The 20,794-nt window shown below is 39.2% G+C and overlaps 1 protein-coding gene across 1 annotated transcript in view; it reads left to right on the top strand.

Annotated features, from left to right (window-relative positions):
• Nucleotides 1–20,193, top strand: part of BMPR2 (bone morphogenetic protein receptor, type II (serine/threonine kinase)) — a 48,918-nt gene extending 28,725 nt beyond the window's left edge. Inside the window, exons 4-12 of the mRNA XM_010018581.1 lie at nucleotides 192–283; nucleotides 2,317–2,547; nucleotides 6,416–6,530; nucleotides 8,148–8,308; nucleotides 10,052–10,199; nucleotides 11,147–11,283; nucleotides 14,958–15,130; nucleotides 16,210–17,489; nucleotides 19,197–20,193. Coding sequence (XP_010016883.1) covers nucleotides 192–283; nucleotides 2,317–2,547; nucleotides 6,416–6,530; nucleotides 8,148–8,308; nucleotides 10,052–10,199; nucleotides 11,147–11,283; nucleotides 14,958–15,130; nucleotides 16,210–17,489; nucleotides 19,197–19,447 — 2,588 coding nt within the window. The 3' untranslated portion in view covers nucleotides 19,448–20,193. The remainder of the gene's footprint in view (nucleotides 1–191; nucleotides 284–2,316; nucleotides 2,548–6,415; nucleotides 6,531–8,147; nucleotides 8,309–10,051; nucleotides 10,200–11,146; nucleotides 11,284–14,957; nucleotides 15,131–16,209; nucleotides 17,490–19,196) is intronic.
• The last annotated feature ends 601 nt before the right edge of the window (nucleotides 20,194–20,794 follow it).

Below are 20,794 nucleotides of genomic sequence, written 5' to 3'. Positions count from 1 at the left end.
CCTTAAGTTTGTAACATTTGGCACCTTCACTGCTGCTTTTACTGGCTGAGAAGATTTTACAGGATTCCTTTTTACATGTTATGCCCTTGGCTGAAATACATATTTCTTCCAAGTCGCAGGTAAGTTGTATTGTTTTCACTTGGAGCATGGCAAAGAAAGGAAACTGATTCTCTCCCCACACCCTTCCACAGGAGACCGTAAACAAGGTTTGCACAGCATGAACATGATGGAGGCAGCAGCATCAGAGCCTTCATTGGATCTGGATAATCTAAAGTTGTTGGAGGTAAATCTTCAGCTCTGTTTCTTATTCTTCATTTTTATTTAGTGTAACACTTGTGGTCATACCACTTCCCAGGTATAGCTATAGAAATAAATGCATCAGTGCTCCTGTAATGTTTTCTTCTAAATCACATTTAGAAGAATTAAAAGACAAAAGAAAAAGGAAGGTTACCACAGTTACATTTTGCCTGCTTTTGATGGTAATTTTGTTGGCATTGGCTAGAACATGTTCTACCTTGAGAAGAAAATACTGAACACTGGGAGGTAATGAAGGAAATTGGCATGTGCTGTATTTCAGCATTGCATCAAAAGATCCATATTTTTGCTTGACACCCATGGCTGTAAGTACAGTATCCTACTGTAGTCATTTGAAATGCTTTAGTAATACTACTGGAATATAGAATTTACTGCAGGTAGGCAGTATGTTGCAGTAGTGGTGCATTTATGTATAGTCATTCTTCACAGTGGGGTACTCTCTATCTCCATGGCAACTAGAGGCCAACCAGAACTTTCTACTCAGCTTGGTATGAGATGTATCATTCTACAACTGCAAAATATTATGTTCTCAATTGCTGTGCTTGATAGAACTTACAGAATGTTTAAAAGCTTTTAGCCAGAAAATAAATCAGTAAAATGACTGAGAGAGATCCAGAGAGTGTGGTACTTTTCTTTGCCCATTAGAAATCACACCTGGAGGTGCAGACTACAAGCATTCAGTGTGGTCTGGGCTAATGGTGACAGCAGACCAATCAGCAAAGAAGCTTGGCTGCCTTCTGCCATCAAGAAAGTACTCAAGGCAGAGTTTACAAGAGTATAACAATGCCCGTTGTAAATGTGTGCAAAGCCCAGATGAAATCACTCATACTGATACGCAGTCTTGGAAAAAGCAGTGACTTTGTTGGTGGAGAGATCGACTGTGAGATCTCCTGTCCTCTTAAATCCTAAGGAACTGATTCCTCACCCCCAGTCATAGGGTGTTGCAGAACAAATTGTCTTAACCTGTCCTTGACTTTTCATATCTTTGTGGGTAGAATACATTCTGGGTTTATACCTTGAAGTGACTTGCCGTTGCTTTGCAAACCACTGACATGAAAGGACTGAGAAATGGAAAGTCTGTCTGTTAAAGGATGCTTTCTTGTTGAAAACTTTCCCATTGGACAATTTCATTATCCTTAGAAACATTACTTCTGTAATCCCTTCTGATTTCCATTCCTTTTCCATGTGTAAGTATTTTAAAAAGTAAAAAGATACTGGTCCATGAAATCCTTACAGTTTCATGTCTAGATCTTCCTGAATATTATTTTAATTCAATGGATGCTTAAATTCTTAGGTAGTTAGAATTTCTTGAGCTTTAGAAGCTAGAACTCTTCTGAAGGTGGTCCTACGTTTTGGTTTAGAGAAGAGATTACATCTTTCTTCAGTTGCTATGGAGACAGGAAAGGCCATTCTATGAAGACTGTCTGACATAGTGGGGACTAGAATAAAGATTCACAGGTAGTAAAGAATTAATTACTCCTTTCTGTTAAAAACTCTTTACCTCTTTTCGTATCTGTTTTTACTACACATGCATACACTTTTATTAATCACCTAAAAGGTACACCTTATAAAGCTATCCTAAACATAAAATGTTCAGCCTAATGTGTGTGATGTCTGCAGTTAATTAAAATTGATCATGTAAAAGCTATAAATGTAAGCAAAAGTTTAATAGGAGAATTAGCAGCACAAAACACATGGATTTTATTGATTCTGTATATAAAACTTCTGAATAGCTTATTTATGATTTATTTACTGGGTATTCAGACTATAGATCAATTTAGTAAGATCCAAGTTGACCTATGCTGAGGTTTACAGCTCGAAAATAGCTTTTATGACAGTAATCTAGTTCTAGGTTTCAATACAAAACATTCACTATATTCACTGTTATTTCTAGTGTATGTCAGTGTAAAAGTTGGCATATGATCGTTTTAGAGTAAAAACATGGGTTTTGTCTTCATTTGTTATTTATTTAGTGAACTACTCATTTACATCTTTTTGCAGCTGATTGGCCGGGGGCGATACGGAGCAGTGTACAAAGGCTCCCTGGATGAACGTCCAGTTGCTGTGAAAGTATTTTCTTTTGCCAATCGTCAGAACTTTGTCAATGAGAGAAACATTTACAGGATTCCACTGATGGAACATGACAACATCGCCCGCTTCATTGTGGGGGATGAGAGATTCACTGCAGACGGCCGTATGGAATATTTATTGGTGATGGAATATTACCCCAATGTAAGTGCTTCAAAGAAATCAATTGCATTGGTTTAGATTTCTAAGAATAGCCACATAAGAAGGATGTACTTCAGTATTTGCCAGTGCTTTTCATCGCTTTTTTTTGCACAGTAATGTAAAAATAATCCATATAAATTACAATTTTAATGAACCTTAGTGTGGTTTATTGTAATACCCTTTAAGATTTCTACCAAATGTAGTCTTACAAAATCTTAGCTTTAATATTTGCCCTTGGTTATGGTGCAGGTTTCTTCAGTCAACTGTACAATATTCAAGTACAGAATTTGAAGAGTTATTTTTATTTAAACATTATTTAATTTAAAACTTTTTAATATTAAGACAACTTATCTCTGTTATGATAGTAATGATCTCAGTAACTGTAAATGGTGGGGGTTTTTTTACAATGAAACACAGTAGATTCTTGTCAAACTAGCTTGTGGTGCTGTAAATCATGTTAGCTTTTTATCCTGTTCTCTTCTTTGAAGCTTTCTGTGGCGTACTAGATTTATTTTGCTGTACCGTATATTGATGATGTAGGACAAATCTTAAGAAGGCAGCCTTACTTTCCACACCATATCTTCATGAACCATATCTTCAAATCTCCTTAGCTAACTGAATGCTTTCATCCCTCAAATGCATTGATTTGAGTTCTTGATGCTGTGTGTGTGTATGTGCACACGAATAGAAACAGAAATGCTTTAAAGATATCCAGCATAAGTGTGAATTGCTTTCATGAAAAATCATAAAATGTAATGTATCTGGGTGTTATGTATATGAAAAAGCAAAAAATTTGTCTTGGGGGTGTTTTGCTTGTATATGGGAAAGAACTTCAACTGTTTGGTTGAAGAATCTTTTACATGAGCTTTTTGCTCTCAAGTAAGTGAACTCGTATTGTATTTTCTCCAGTGTGTAAAGGTGTGGTGGCTGAAGCCTGATTTGTTATGAGGACAGTAGGGCAAAAACTGCTCATTCAAGTAGCAAAAAGAAACAGGACAGTAATAAATAGTAATAAAGGCCTCTCTTAGGCTGTAAGTATATGCTTGTTGAAAGTTAAATGCATAAGTGTATATAAATATCTAAATATATATGCAAATTTAAGGCAACATAGCACTTCACAAATACATGAAGAGTACCTTAACTGAAACTTCTAAGTGAGAACACACTTGGATCATGTCAGCTTATAAGAGATGGACATCTACAAAGAGATTGCAGAAGCTGGAAATGACCATAGAAAAAGCTCAGTTTTGCCCATACAATACCAGAAAGGACATCAGCTCTGGCCTGCTCTGGCAGAATAGGCTTCTTTTCAACTAATTGAGTTAAGTGAAATCAAGTATGTATTCTGCTCCTGGGAGGGCACAGCATGACTGTCTTAACAGGTGATCTGGTTTTGCTGTTTTCTTGAATGAAAGGATTTTCAGCTGAAATGTAATTTGATTGCAAATTGTGTCTTGTTGCTTATATAAACAGGATATGTTAATGATCTGATTAAATGCACAGATGAGGCTTATGACATCATATTATCAGATTCTTTCTCAATGTGGTATTAAGAACAGCAAGATTAGTCTAAAATCAATCCACTAGTGGCTTGGAAGTCACTGGAAAAAGTGCACAGCAGGTGTAATTAATGCACAGTGTGATTCTTAATTCAGGGAGCAGATGTTCTGCTGTATGTGGCACTAAGAGCAGAGAAGGAAGCCTGCTGTGGCAGCACTACTAAAAAGTAATTGGACTGTTGAAACAGTAGCCATAAATCTTGTTTCAATAAGGAGTAACCCATACAAGGTGTGCAGGTGAAATACTCCTATCCAAAACATCATTCTCCCTTGAAATACTTTCCTTCTTAGAAAGAGGAACACACAAGCCCAAACATTTTCACACGGAAAGTTGGTTGTGGTGTTGCCTTGGTGAAAGCAAAACAGATAGGTTTGACCCAAATTGTGTTATCCAAACACAATTATCCAAACATGCCTTGAGACCAAAGAAAGTAGGTGAGCAAGTAATAAAAGGGAAGATACATGTATTTATTGGTCAACATGCTGTTCTGACAGTACTCTGAGGTGTGGCAGGTGAATAAGCGGAGAGTAAATTGCAAGGGATGGCAAAGTAGGAAATACATAATAGCAACAGAACAGCCCCCCCAGTAGTCAGACATTCATGTTGGTTTAGAACAATAGAAAAATTGTTGTAAAATACATAGAATCTTGGGACTGTTAAAATCATCAATTGTAGCAAAAGTTATGATCAAAACAAATGTCCCCAATTTAACATGTAACTCATGAGTCTGACAAGAATAATCTTAATTGCAAATATGTGTCTGTCTAAATCTTGAATACAACTTTTCCTGATTGTTGTACTGAACTTCACCAAAAGCAGAGCCCTTAGCTTAAAAAATTCCTGGTGGCTAGCAAGCCCTGCAGCAGAAAGATCTTGAAGTTGGTTTGGGATCATCATGCAGTGAGTGTTTCTCAGTCACACCATCACAACAGTTCTGTGGCCTTTCTTAGAATGGGCTAGAATCTCAGCTCACTAAGCCAAGAAAATCTGTTACTACACCCAAGTTGATGGCAGTTGGAGGCTAATAAGAGTGTTTGTATTTCTTAAAATCCTTAAACAGTAGGAAAAAAGTATAAAATTCCTTATTTCTAGGTGGATTCTTAGCTTTTTTTTTTTTTTAATTGCCAAAACCTCTTTGAGATTCATGTAACAACATTTTAAATGCTGAAAAAAATGCTTATGTAAACCTGTATGGGTGACATTTTGCTCTGTGTTTTCATCGGGGAGGTTACGTACTTATGGGTTCCTTGTTGTACACAGGCTAAGTCTGCAAAGCTGTAACTTTTGTAATCCCATTAAGGAGTGTCAAGAACTTGGTTTTAGTTTTAGCATTGGAGTAAAAAAAAATCTAATGCTTTGATCACTTTAAATTCTGGTATTGGTGTGCCTCCATCTGAACCGTGCACGTGTTACACACCTGAATGTCCGCTCCACATGGACCCAAATGGCACAAACCAGATTTCTTTTAAACCAAATGTTATGTAGCTAATTTTTTAATGAAGTGGGGTTTAGTTGTGGCTGTGGTAAGATGTTACACATTGGTGCATCTTTAAGATTACAGATATAAAGAGGTAAAATCAGGGTAGTTTGTAGTCATATTGTAGTATGTATGCAGAGACAACTGGATGACTTGTGCTTCATGCGTGGGGATTTAGTTTGTTTAAACTGAGTGTATTGTTATTGGGGACTATGTGCATAAAAACTCAAAGGCATTATAGTTTGCAGGATCTGCCTCTTATTTCAGATAGCTGTCTTGGTTTTTAGAATACCTCAGTGTCATCATTGACACCCATCCTTCTGGTTTTCTTGGAGATTCTACCATTTTTCACATTTAACTTCTCTTTCAAGAAAAGGGGGACATGACATTCTTTTCCTGTTTCTTCAGTGCCTGTGGACTTACTTCTATTCTGAAATGTCCTGTGAGTTGTTGGGGTTTTTTGATACAAAAGTAGATTATAGCAGGGGAGATACCAGTGAGAGATGTTGAGTATTCTGTAAGTGCTGTTGGCTTAAAGGCCACTGTTTAGTAACCCAGGCTGTTATGTCTGCAGTTAACTACTTCCGTTGTTCAGCAAGAGTTTTTCAGAACAACAAATGAAGTGCGTGCTTTGCTTTTGGTTTATAATTAATATCATTATTCCTAAAGACAATCCCTGTTATGTGATTTGTTTCAGAACATCTGGGTAAACACAGAAGCAGTTGCAGGATTACACCTTACAGGAGCAATGGCTACAACTGACTCTCATAAAGATTCTGAGTTACTCAACTGGACAGTGTTTTTAATCCTTTGTTTTGTTTTGGGTGTTTTTAGGGTTCTTTGTGCAAATATTTGAGTCTCCACACAAGTGACTGGGTGAGCTCTTGTCGTCTGGCACACTCTATAACAAGGGGCTTGGCGTACCTGCACACGGAGCTACCTCGAGGAGGTAAGGCCAGGAAGGGGTGCCAAGATGTTCAAGATACTCTTTTTTTCAATCAAGTAGTAGACTTCTGCATTTCTTTTTTCTCTGCTACAATGTGGTGAGTAGGGACTGATAAATGCAAATAGAGATTACTCAGAACTTCTGATATGTTCGTTCCTTCTGAACAACCCCATGTTGTGGGCTCTGTCTGTGACACTTGTATGAAAACATGGAGTAAGAGCCAGCAGAGCCCCAGAGAAAGGCAAGAGGAGGAGGCAGAGTTGTGCAGTGCTGCTGTATCATGGCAACAGATTACTGAAGACCTGAAGCGCTGGATGTCTGTCTAGCAGAGAGCAAACAGATGGGGTGTTCTGTTTGTTTTTGCAGTTCAGACACAAATCACCAAAGCAATTTTTAGTTTGTGTATGAGCTGTATATATACACAAAGAAAAATAATTAAATCTTCTAATTCCACTGTAGTTTATCACGTCTTGATTTTTGTCTAGTCTTTGCTGTGTACAAACAATACTGCTGGACTTTTAGTGTTTTATTAGAGCACTGGTTGTGACAACATATTGATTTATATCTTGGTTTCTCCGCTTGTATGCTTCAGCCAGCATTTCAGCAGCTGAAGTATCATGATTATAAAGCAGATATTCTGAGATCTGTGGTGCATCAGGCTGTGGAATATGGCCTGGCACTGAAGCATTAGCTTCTTGGCAGTAACTAAAAAGATGATGTCATTAATTCTACATGAAGGTGCTAATGTTTGGATTAAAACTCCAAACTATATATCTTGAATGTTAAGCATCAACTCTAGCAAAGAATGACAACTGAAGATGCTGTTAAAAGTGCAATGCTGAGAATACCTAAATCAGTATTCCTGTGTGCCACTGGAACAGGAGCTATCATCTTAACTTCATCATTTTAAAATGTGCAGGCAGGTGTGTCCAATAGCAGCCAGAAAATGTGTTAATCTTCCATCTTAAAGAAGAGACAGCCATAGGCTGGTCTGTGAATGCTAGGAGGGAACTCATGGAGTAGAATTAATTCCACAGTGAAACCGGTTCTATACTTCTGGCTGCTTTTACCAACAAAATAAATTGCATATAAACTAGGAACAACTGAGATTATTCTTTGGAAAAGATCAAGATTCCTTGCAAGATGAACGTGTTCAGACTCTCTGGAATAATACCGTCTAAGTATCTTCTGAATAGGTGCCAATTCCAATCATAATGTAAATAGTTGGAGCTGTATTTGACATAGGAGCGTGGATATGAGAGACAGCATTTGGAATGGCTGTCAGGGCTGTGGCAGCAGGTCTGTGTTCAAGTACACGATGTCTCCCCTGCCAAAATCATGCTGAAATACCCCTTGGAAAGGAGTTTCTTGGCGAACACTAAAACTGTATATAGCGGTAGCCTAATATATTGTATAGCTATGATGAAACCCTGAATGCCAGTCAGTTTTCTATAGCTAGCATGCTGTGGAGCTCATTATAAAGAAGCAAAAATGTTAGCTTTCTAAAGGATAAGTTGATTTTCTGTTTATAATAGCTGAGTAGACATAATGAGGTGTTCTCATTTTGCCAGAGAGTAGAACTGTTCAAATAGTAACAAGCACTTCCATATGTCCAAATAGACCATTACAAACCTGCAATATCCCATCGTGACTTGAACAGCCGTAATGTCCTGGTAAAGAATGATGGAACATGTGTAATTAGCGATTTTGGGCTCTCCATGAAGCTAACTGGAAACAGACTGGTACGCCCAGGTGAGGAAGATAATGCAGCCATTAGTGAGGTAAGTACAAATGAGGATAAATCAGTGTATAGAGGAAGACAAATTAGTATGGAAGTAACATTGAAAAATAGTTCTTTCTGTTGTTACAAATTGAGTGTTGAGGTGGTACAATTCCTGTAAGGGGGAATTGCTGTAGTGTGGGTGAAAAGTGGCTAAAACCTTGACAGAAAGAAACTGGTTTTATTCTCAGAACACTCAAAAACAAACTTAGCATTTTAAAAGGTGATAGACTGTCAGTCAGGCCTGGAGGCTGAACTTTTCTATATGAGATGCAGAAAGATGCAAGGTAGGTTTGGTTGCCATGTTGTTTGCAGTGATGTAGTACAGGTCCCTTCAGTTTTGTATTGCAAGTATTAACTGAAGACCAAACATTCTTTGGTGGTTTTGGTGTTAATGTTTCTGAAATGGTGACATACTGTATTGTACATCCTGCAACTATTTCTCTGTGTGTCATCTGCAGTTTTCTGGACCTGGGAGAGTAAGTGCATGTAGAAAGATACGGACCAACTAAGAAAAAACAGAGACCTGTTATTTTATAGGGGGTACTTGAAAGAGTAGATTCTGGGAGGAAAGAATGAGGGTTGTTTAGGGAAGTAAAGACAAGAGACAGGTCTTCAAATATGTTAACAGCTGCTACAACAAGAAAGGAATCAACTGTTTACATTCACTGTGGATAGGACAAGAGGTGATGGCATTATGTTGTAGAAAGAAATAATTAGGTTAGTTATGAAGAAATCTTTCTAATCTATAGAAGGCAGCCAAGGTCTGGAATGGACTGCTGGAGTAGGCTATACAGAATTTGCATCCTTTTATGAATTCAAGGAACAGATTGGGAAAACATCTGCTAAGAGTGGGTTAGAATGGATTCTGGGCAGAAAGAAGAAACTGATTTCTTAGGCTTTTTTTTTGTGATGCGGTGATTCAGAGAGTGGAGGTTTTGTGGTTTTCTTTTTGTATAAGCATAAATACACTGACACCTGAATATAGGCTACTGAAATACAGTGAGACTATTTTAAACGAAGAGTGAAAGTCCCTAATGGTTCAGTATATTGGTTGGGTTTGTGCTTTTACAGGAAACATTTACATTTCATTCAAAGAATGCGTTTCGCAGTGCTCATCGCCTTCCCTTAGAAAGCAAATGCTACATTAACAATACCTAATGTGCAGTCCTCTTTATAGATCTCCCCTTACTGAACAAAGAACAGGGAAACCACTGTTTGAAATGCAGGGATATGGAGTAGTCCTGTGATAAAATACTGTCCTACAAGTACTGATGAATGATTGCTCTAATCTCACATATGTCGTAGTGGAAATGAATAGGTATATTGCAAGGCTTTTAATAGCCTTTGACCGTGGAAGATGTAGGGGAGAGCCTTGCTGACGGTCCAGGGATAAAGAGAATAAGTTCATTGTTCAGCAGCATCCTCTTCCGTTATGATCCATACCCTGGTGTTAACAGAGTAATTTCAGGAAAAGGAAACATTTCTGTTATATTGTATTGCTTATGAGAACATTGAGTAAGGGACAAAATTGTTTTGTTTTGATACATACAAAAAAGTGACAGAGCAGGGGAAGGGACTTCTTATGACTAGGCTCCTGATAAGAGTCTAGAAACTGAGGACACTGATTAGAACAGAACTGCATTCGTTGAGTGTAGAAAATATCAAACAAAGTAGTAGGGTATAATAAATTGAATTTGGAAATTGCTTCCTGATTCAGAGCTTTGATTTTATGTTTTTCCAGGTTGGTACAATCCGCTATATGGCCCCAGAAGTTCTTGAAGGAGCAGTGAACTTGAGGGACTGTGAATCTGCGTTGAAACAAGTAGATATGTATGCGCTAGGCCTTATCTACTGGGAGATATTTATGAGATGTACAGACCTCTTCCCAGGTAACTAAATGAACCGGAAAAACCCACACTGGTAGAAAGTGGTACTAGCAACAAAAGCTACTCTCTAGCCATGGCTTTCTAAAGTGAAGAAGGGAAATAATGTTCTCAATTGTTTTTGCCATTAAGTCGGTGCCATCTAGCGTTCAAGGTGATTGTTGTCGATACAGTGTAATTTGAGTGTGGCACATGGTTCATGCTCAAAAGGCTTTAAATTCCTTGTTTAAGCAGTTTGCAGGCCTCATGGTAAGTATAGTATGAACATTATTATCAAGAGTTTGCAAACATTGAGAGTTGGGCTTATGGCAAGGGCAGTACTTCCAGTTCTTAAAACTGATAAAAATGCCTGAAGTGTCTTTGAGGCTTCCCTCATGAAAGAATAGATGGGAAAGTGCTGTAATTTAATGTGGCCTTTAGTCAGTCATACTTTTGTTTATGCTAGTGACATTGAAAACTCAGGGAAATCCTCCATGCCTATAACATAAAAGAAGAGGAACTAGTCTTTTAAGATGTAACACATGAGATTGTATCACAACCACCACCTTCTTCCCAAGATAGAGCATATAGAACTAGTTTGACATGCAGCATTCTCTCTTTAGTAAAACAGCTGCACTTTATGTGCACAGACCTTTAATCTCACTGGGCTTCCTTTGAAATGAAGTACATTAATACAGTCAGTCAGTGATGTTTCACAGAAATTAGGTGTCATCCTCAGGCTCTAAGACATTCTGCATGTGCCACTCAACCAGCAAAGTTTGGAGATGTTATCCTTGGAGAGGTGGCTGAACAACACTTAATTCTTGCAGTTATATCAGCTTGGTTTTTTGAAGTTAGGCTTTGGGGGAAAGTGGAGAACATCTCAATAGACAACAACTTTGATACTGTCACCTGAAAGCCCTTGCTCTGCCTTTTTATCTCTGAGTGTTTTTCTTTCTTTCTTTTGCTAACAGGGGAATCTGTGCCAGAGTACCAGATGGCTTTCCAAACAGAAGTCGGAAACCATCCCACTTTTGAAGATATGCAAGTCTTGGTGTCTAGAGAGAAGCAAAGACCAAAATTCCCAGAAGCATGGAAGGAGAACAGCCTGGTGAGATAGAATCTTTTCAAAGAAACAATCATTTAACCAGCTATAGGGTGTACTCATTTCTTAAAAGCAGTTTTTGAATGCATCCTTTAAATATTGTTAGTAATTAAGGATTGGGAGCTGCTTGTGTCTGGACCTGTCAGATATTGAATTTAGGTTTAGAAAAGCCACTGACATGAAAGCTACATTTCTTTTAAGGAAAAATACTTTGGTTATCATCGGATGCTGAAGTGTGGTACGCAGAAGACAACTTGTTACATTGATTGTTAGACAGTGTCTGTAGTATTATACACGAAGTGCCCATATGTTCTCTGTATGCAGGATGGTAAACATAAAAGCATTTTCTGCCTTTGACATCTTACAAACTAATAACACCCTAAATTAGTTGGCAAAAAGTGTAAATATCCTCTTCCAGAACTAAAATCTATAAACACTGTAATACTTTTTCTGAAGTTGTGTAGTCCTCAGAGTCTGCAGAGGCTACAGCTTCTAGCAATCATTTCATTATAACTACATTAGGAATTTTATATGGTTTCACTTGATCTGCAATTTTTATTTTAAAGACTATAAACATAGTGATGTTTGTTGTTTTGAATTAGTATAGCTGTGGCTTAGAGCCTTGCCTGCTGCTGCAGGCCAGCAAGTTATGGCAAGTCAGAACTCTGGTAAGAGTCTATGTGCTTGCTTTCATCTGCAGCAAAGGTGAGGTAATGCAAATGCCCTTAGTGTGTGTGTGGGGTGTTCGTATTTCATTAAAAGCAAAGCAAAATGCAGTTACTACTGGGTTCCACCTGATACATGGTAACTTGTTTAAGCTAAATTAGTTGGATTGCAAGTATCAAAACAATATAATTGACTCTGACTTTAAATGATACTTCTGGTTATTCCCTTACTGAAATTATGCCCTTCAATCTTCAGAGACTTTGCTAGTTGATAAGTATGTAGCTACTGTGCAGATAATGGGGAGCCTAAGGCCTCATCTGTGCTGGTACTTGTAAATATGTATGAAACCGTTTTCAGAGAGGAGCATAGCCTCCAGTATTAACACTGTTGTAAAACATGTTGTAACTGAGTTGAGAGCTTCATAGAGGAGTTCTTTCATGACACAGTTTTGGCCAGCTGGTCTCAGGTGGGGGAAGAGAGAGAAAAAATAATCCACACTCAAACTCCGTAGGAAATCAAGCAGCAACTGTTTTAACTATAGCCATGTTGGCAAATGCAGTATTGGAAGAACCAAGCTTGACAGCTGGTTTTGAAGACAGTTATGGCTAAAACAGTTCAAGAAGGTTTGGTTTGTTTTGCAGACTACCATTTTAAATGTTAATTATGGCCTTACAAGCTCACAGGCTCCAGCACTATTAGATGGTCCCCAGATTTAAACTCTCATGCATTCTTTATGTTGTCACTGATGTTTTTGCAAAAATTAAAAATAATAAGTAATGATGAGGATAGTAAGTCCAGTTCTAAGGATGGATCTGCATCATTGCTTTAAGAGAAAAGATTAATAAATAAGCAATCCATAGGTCTCTTATGTGCATCAAGCAACCTACTCCACCCTATGCCAATCTGGGGTAACATCTGAATGAGCACTTCAGGTGAAATGCTATAGAAAACGAAGCCCCAGATAACCTCACCCTGGACCCAGGTCCTAACCTCCTGTATATAATGCATGGGATAAAAGACTTCTGACCATTATTTAAAGCTCTGATGACATGTTGGGTTACAACACTTTCATGCCTGTCTGTCTATTAGAGAAATTTATTTGTCCTATTCATTTGAGAAACATAAATAAAAATCAATGCTTTATTTTATAGGTCACATAATTAAGGCACTCAAAAGATGCAGAATCCTTAATTTATGATTACCTATGCAGTCTCAGTTTGCTTCCTGAACATATGTGTTATGATACAGACCTTGATTAGCAGTATTGTTTTTCACAGTATAAATCACCAATCTGAGCAGATGATGTGCATAAAATAATTCAAGGGCTATAAACTGAGTTGATACGTTAGCAACATTTTTCTCTCATCTGCAAAAGCCAGAGCAGGGCCCAAGCTTGACTTCAAAGGTCAGGACTGAAGGATATTAATAGAAGAAAAGAATAATGCAGATTTCCTGTCCCTTCTATCTTTTTGAGTGCTAGAACTTCTAAATAGTGCATTTTAGAATGGATCTCTTTGAACCTGAAATTAATAAAAAACACGTTACCGTGGTAAATGTGAAGCTCTAGAACTTGACTTCTGTTAACTATCTGTACAGTCATCACTGTGCTCCTTTCATGATTCTTAAAACATCAAAAGGAAAGCATCTGCTAGAAGAGAGACAATATTAAATTGAGCGCTGGTTGAATTTACTGCTGGTGAAACACGTAGGGGAGAGTCTTATAAAGGGGCAAGAGCAGAGATTAGGGTGTTCATTAGATACGTTGAAATTGTGGATAAATCAGGTTCTGAAAGCTAAATGAAGGCTTCTTATTCTGGGGGAGAAAACGGATCGAGTACACTACTCTGCCATCATCCCTGAGAATGCTTTTAGACTTATGGTCCTCAGCTAGGAGAGGCATAGTTGCTTAGGTCTTCTTTTACCTAATGTGGGAAGGGAGATAAAAGGTTTGCTTGTGTGGGAGCTCATCCCCACCTGTGCAACCATAGCTGCATCACTAAGCAGCAGTGACTTGCCAGATGCAGGCAGTGCCAGGAGCCTGCTCTGTGGGTTAGGAGCTCTTGGCTAGCATGCAGAGCTTAGTCCTGGCTTTCACTACCAGAAGTGAACAAGGCAGTTCTGGCACAGAGGCAGTCAGCAGGACCCCACTGAATGCCTTAGTGCCCAGCTGGGACTATGCACAGTCAATAGTGCTGGAGAGGTTAAAGCTTGGCTGTAGATGTGAGATGTTCTGGCAGACCATATTCTATCCCTGCGCCACAGACTGGCAGCAGGGGCCAATAAATTTCTGCCTGTTTTTTGTAATCCGGATGCAGTGGAAGCAGAAGTGTTCAGTGCTCATAATTTCAGGCGTCTCTTCTCCAGGTCTCTGAACATACGGCAGCACATTTTGGAGGTCTTGAGCTCTAATTCTGACTGCACCATTCACCCCACAGTGTGATCCCAGGAAAGTGTGTGTGTTTCTGTTTCTCCATCTGTAAAAGAAGGGCAGCAATAATCTTCTCCCATAGTGCAGACAAATTCACTGATATTTATGAGGCATTTGGATGTTACAGTAGTGAACAGAAGAAGAAAAGCGTGATGAAATGGGCAAGGCTGTGTTATTTGCATACACAGTGCAGGGAAGCAAGGCAGGGATCATTAGCTGAATTGTTGAGGATAACAATTTGCAGAGTATCATCAGTCCTTAGTATACAGCTTTCATAAGTCAGGCAGAGTGAGCTGAGCATGTATACACCAGAGAAGACTGGCTGCATGTTGTATGGACACTGGTGAATGTAGCTTCTCCTAAGTAATTGTCTTCCCAGTTGGTGCGTGTGCAAGGTATGATAATAGTCCTGCATATTGCTGATACTAAGGTAAATTAGTTGTAATTAAAATTGTGTATATTCTGTTACTCACCAGCTTGTGACTACTTTCATGTGTACAGAATACTGTCATAAAGAAGTAAATTAGAAGCATGATATGAAGGGAAAATAATTTAAGATGAAGGGGTTTTATTTGTCTCTTGGCAGGCTGTGAGGTCACTTAAAGAAACAATTGAAGACTGTTGGGATCAAGATGCTGAAGCTCGACTAACAGCACAATGTGCTGAGGAGAGAATGGCAGAACTTATGATGATCTGGGAAAGAAATAAATCAGTTAGTCCAACGGTCAACCCTATGTCAACTGCCATGCAAAATGAGCGGTAAGAAGAGAAAACATTTGGTTTTAGTGAGCAGCAAATGCCCAATGCAACGCTCAGCTCACTCCCTGAAGGAAACTGGAGCTAGCTTGGTGTTTCTGCAAGCGTGAAATGATATGTTACGTGAGCTAGTCTGCATATGGGTATTGTATGACACGATCCTGATTGCTTGTGTTCTTAAGATCTCCTAGGTGTCCTCAGAATTAAGACACCTTTTATGCAAACAACTGTACTTTCCACAGAGGGGCCTTTTGAACTGAACTTAGGCAAACTGTCTAAACAGGCTTGCAAAGATATGAAGTGGCTATGAATTGTCTTCAAGGTCTCTTGCTAAATGATGCATAAAACTTCTGCTAAGGTGTCCTACTGAAAACTGAATTAGCAGGCATTCTGAGCTCAGGAAATCACCAAGTCTCAAGCCTGCAGCTTTTCAATTAAAGACCTGTGGGGGCATCATTTAAGTCATCATTATTCTGACCCCAGGGAGAGAAGTGCTGTGCATTCTCTGCTTATATATGATCCAGAGGGAATGAGAATTTGCAGAACTGACATTCGTGCTTAATAGTATGCACTAGAGATCTGGATTTGAGAGCAATGTTGCTGTATATAGCAGTGTTTATTGTCTTAAAATAAATTGTTCAAATGGTAGAATACCTAGGTTGTTACAATAATAGATTTTTCATGGTTTAGGAGCTTGTGACTTATTCCCAGCATCACTTTCTCCATCTTGTGTATTGAGTTCTTGTTGCCCTCCTTCAATGTCACTTCTCTGTAGCTAGAGCAGTACCTTAGCAGTGAACTGGACAAACAGCATACCAGACAAATAGAAGAAAATTGCTGTTACCCAACTTAGTTGTATAAATAGCATCCATGACAAAATTGCTGTCCTAGTAAAACTAATTTTCAGCTAGCCAGGATTTTTCAAGGAAGTAACTGAAAGATCTCAGTTTATGTTTTATCTGTCCTTGGTTTATGCATGAAAACAAACAGAAAGATGTTCAGCTCTCTTAAATGGGAGGCTTTATAATATGAGGTGATTTTTACATATATGATCTTAATGTCACTTATCTTTTTTCTTAAAGGAATCTGTCGCATCACAGGCGTGTATCAAAGATAAGGCCATACCCAGATTACTCTTCCTCTTCCTACATTGAAGATTCAATCCACCACACTGATAGCATAGTGAAGAACATTTCTTCTGAACATTCAATGTCCACTACACCATTGACTTCGGGGGAGAAGAACAGAAACTCCATTAACTATGAGCGGCAGCAAGCGCAAGCTCGCATCCCTAGTCCTGAGACGAGTGTCACCAGTTTGTCCACCAACACAACCACCACCAATACAACTGGCCTCACTCCTAGCACTGGCATGACCACCATATCCGAAATGCCTTATTTGGATGAAACAAACTTACATACCACAAATGTCATGCAGCCAGGTGGGCCCACCCCCGTTTGTCTGCAGCTAACAGAGGAGGACTTAGAGACAAATAAATTGGATCCAAAAGAAGTGGATAAGAACCTGAAAGAAAGCTCTGATGAGAATCTGATGGAACACTCACTTAAGCAGTTTAGCGGGCCAGATCCACTCAGCAGCACTAGTTCCAGCTTGCTTTATCCACTGATAAAACTTGCAGTAGAGGTGACAGGACAACAGGACTTCACACAAGCTGGCAATGGTCAAGCGTGTTTGATTCCGGATGTCTCATCTGCTCAGGTCTATCCTCTACCCAAGCAACAGAACCTTCCGAAGAGGCCTACTAGCCTTCCCCTGAACACCAAAAATTCAACAAAGGAGCCACGGTTAAAATTCGGTGGCAAGCACAAATCAAACTTGAAGCAAGTGGAAACAGGCGTTGCCAAGATGAACACTATCAATGCTGCAGAACCTCATGTTGTGACAGTTACCATGAATGGAGTGGCTGGGAGAAGCCACGGCATAAACTCTCATGCTGGCACAACCCAGTACGCCAATGGCACGGTGCCATCTGGCCAGACCACCAGTTCGGTAGCACAAAGGGCCCAGGAAATGCTTCAGAACCAGTTCAGTGGAGAGGATAGTCGTCTGAATATTAATTCAAGCCCTGATGAGCACGAACCCTTGTTGAGGCGGGAGCAGCAAGTTGGCCATGATGAAGGTGTTCTGGACCGCCTAGTAGACAGGAGGGAGCGACCACTGGATACTGGCAGAACAAATGCCAATAACAACAACAGTAACCCATGTCCAGTGCAAGATGCAGCTACAGTCAGTATCCAGAATGTAGTGAGAAATCCTGGGCAGACCCAGACTAGAAGAGCACAGAGGCCTAATTCGCTGGATCTGTCGGCCACAAATAGTTTGGATAGCAGTAGTATGCAGTGTAAGTGCCTGCAGGACTTGAACAGTTTCCCTGACACTTTTTTACTTAATAAGCTACATATACCTGATTGAATAGAAAATACTTCTGTCTCTCCTGTCCCTCCTCAAAGAATACTTACTAAATCCCATAGAAATTTAATTTCCATCAGCACAGTTTTTATCTTCTTGATGCAGTCCTGTTTCCATCAACTCCAGCACGTTAGGTCGCTATCTTCCTTCCACATGCATGAAATAAATCCGTCCCTTTATAACCTGTCTACTCTGACTCTGGAAAGGGAGTAATTTCTGACTTTCATTATTCCTTGCAAGGCACCTACCTTGGCAGCTGCAAAAGCACACTGAAAAAGCTTCTTCCTTCAGAGGCGCATTATACCTATTTTCCTTGGTTTTCCTCACTCTCTTAAGAGTAGCTGGCTCCAAGATGCATTGATTAAAACAGTTTATTGTAATAATTACTTCCATACTTCATTACTTTTAAAGCAACTGATTTGGCTGTATTAGCCTAGCCTAGACAGAGGGTCGGGCATTCTCTACTTGGCTGTCTGAGCTCCAACTATTTTATCAATCCTTCCTCGGTTTACCATGTACATATTAAAAATTAATCAAAGTAGTTAGAATCGATTTTAGTAGACTCCTTCAGAATAACTGCCTTAAGAGTTTTATGGCCAAAGATCTAAAAGGTTACAATGGGGCTCTCCTTTTTACAGCAAAAATGTAACCATGTAGTTATAGATTAATTAGGTGCATCTTCCAAGTTTGACTTTGGGCCTCTTGGACCTGTTGGAAAGGCCTCCTAGAATGCTTTTTTGAGAGAGTATCTTTCCGGAATGCATCGCAGACTTTGAAAGGTGCTTGCAAACCTCTGACTGTGTTTAGACGGATGTGGTGATACTACTGAAATAATCTGAGGTGCCAGGCAAGTTCAGAAAGAAAAGGTTTAGAAACAAACCAGAACAGATCTTTCAAGAAATGTAGTTGAATATTCAGCAGTGAAATGTTTAAGCCTTCCTTTTAAGTAGGAAACCTGAATTTTTGTCTTAACATGTTGAATTGAAATCTTATTGAGGTAAAAATATCACTGCAGTAACTTTCGTTGATTGAAGGTTATATGAAGTAAGAGGGTTTTTTAACAGTCAGATTTCTACTGCTAAAATTTTATCATGATTGAAGTTAAGTTTTGCCAGTTTTGCAACCCAACATACCAAATCCTGACATGATCTTAACAGAGAATGGACCATTTTGTCTTCAGGTAAAATGCTTTGCCAGGTGCAGTAGGATATAGGGACCTATGGTTTAATTATACTGTTAAAAGTTTAGTCTTTGCCATCCTGTCGTAGCGACATTTTTTTGTACCTCCCATTACAGGTAATATAAGATACTATGATTGCAAAAGCCCCTCAAATGTCAAATGCTGATTCTGCTGTTTGATGCCAGTGTGCAGTCAAGGTAACACAAATTACTTCACTGAAGTAATTTCTGACAGAGAACAGAATCTGACCCCTCGCTTCAGTGGCAGCTACTGTAGATGATGTACCTGTCATGCCTCTGCCACCCAGTTGCTTTTGTGTGATAAGATTTTGTTCTTTTGTTCTGTTCTGCATGAGTAACAACCCTGAACTCTCCAGTCTGATCTTCCTTGTAATACTGTTTTCTGCTCTGTTTTTGTTTTCTGTTTGGGTTTTCTTTTATTTTTGTCTCTTCCCGTCAGTAGGTGACTCCTCGCAGGATGGCAAATCGGGCTCAGGAGAAAAGATCAAGAAACGTGTGAAAACTCCATACTCCCTGAAGCGGTGGCGTCCTTCCACATGGGTCATCTCCACCGAGCCGCTGCACTGCGAGGTCAACAACAATGGCAGCGACCAGGCTGTCCACTCCAAATCCAGCACTGCCGTTTACCTTGCGGAAGGAGGCACCGCCACCACAATGGTATCTAAGGACGCAGGGGTGAACTGCCTGTGAAACCCTTCAAAAGCCGGCAAATGACCTTTTTTTTGCATTATTCGAAACAAACATGCAGAAGACATTTTAATAAACTGCTTTCTCCCCCTGTCAGCAACCCCCTCCCAAGGACTCGCTTTAAATAGATTTCAGCTATGCAGAAAATTTTTAGCTTATGCTTCCATATTTTGTTCTTTTTTTTTCTTTTTTGTTTTTCTTTTTTGAACGTTTTTGCACTTTTTATTTAGTATCGCTCAAGTTCAGTCTGTCTGTTTCGACCACGGAATATATATATGTGTATCAAATGTGGTCTCAAAATATTTTTTTAAGAAAAAAGGTAACAAAAAAAAGTATTGCTGATAATCAGTTTGGACCAGTTTCTTACGGTCACTAAGATCATAAGCAGACTATAAGACAGGTTTGACTGCAGTGGTGTCTTGTTTAACCATGTTTTGATTTCTGTGCACAAGCTAGTCTGTATATTTCTATGTTACAAAGTGTATTCTCTTTTGAACCCCCTGTTTTTCTTGTGTCATGTTGAAATGTGCAATAGTCTATAGTTCACAGTATGCTTTATTGAAGAGTGTGTTTCTAAAACTGCCACATGTTCCCCTTTTTGTATTTGTTCATTTTTCCCTGACAGTCGAGCAGTCGGCCGGTCGTGACAGTGAACTTTGCACACCGTAGCCAGCCTGAAGCAGCTGGCTGTATCACATTGTGCTTTGAGGTGACAATGCATGAATTTTCCCCAACTTAAAAGGGCTTTTAAAAAGAAACAAAAGAAGAAAAATCTGAGCTCAGTACCTTTCCTTCAGTCCTTCCAAGTCAAAATGTGTTCCCTTTAGAGTAGTAGATGCCAGCCTGTGAAGTTCTGAATAACAAAACGTTGAACAAATGTGAGGAAACTGTCAGCCATTTTTTTCCATTTTATTTTGTGTGCAGTTTCACCCCCTGTATTTATGTAAAACCTTGTTTAGATCACTGACGATGTACGTTAAAAAATAGATTTTATTCAGAAATCTTAGTAACTGTCATACCTAAAAGCTCTAGTGAAGGTAGGTTGCGAGCGTATGATGTATTTTGTTTACAAAGAGGAAAAATCATGAATCATATTTGGCACAAAAGAATTCTGTGGTGAGTCACAAATCTTCCCTGATTTACCTCCTTACAGTCTGGGGTAAAATTAGCCCCATTACTTATGCAGGTAGGTGCATCCTAATTGACTGTTGTTGCTGAGTTGTGTTAAACCTGTCCTCCCTTCAGAGTTGTTAGAACCCCCGATTCATCATCTTAAAATGTATTGCACACTTTTAAAACTCATGGTTATGAGCATTTGCGAGGGAGGGTTGGGGCTTCTTCCCTCTGCTT

This window comes from Nestor notabilis, unplaced genomic scaffold, assembly GCF_000696875.1.
Source record: "Nestor notabilis isolate BGI_N333 unplaced genomic scaffold, ASM69687v1 scaffold10377, whole genome shotgun sequence".
Taxonomy (NCBI): domain Eukaryota; kingdom Metazoa; phylum Chordata; class Aves; order Psittaciformes; family Psittacidae; genus Nestor; species Nestor notabilis.
This window is presented reverse-complemented; position numbering and strand designations above follow the sequence as displayed.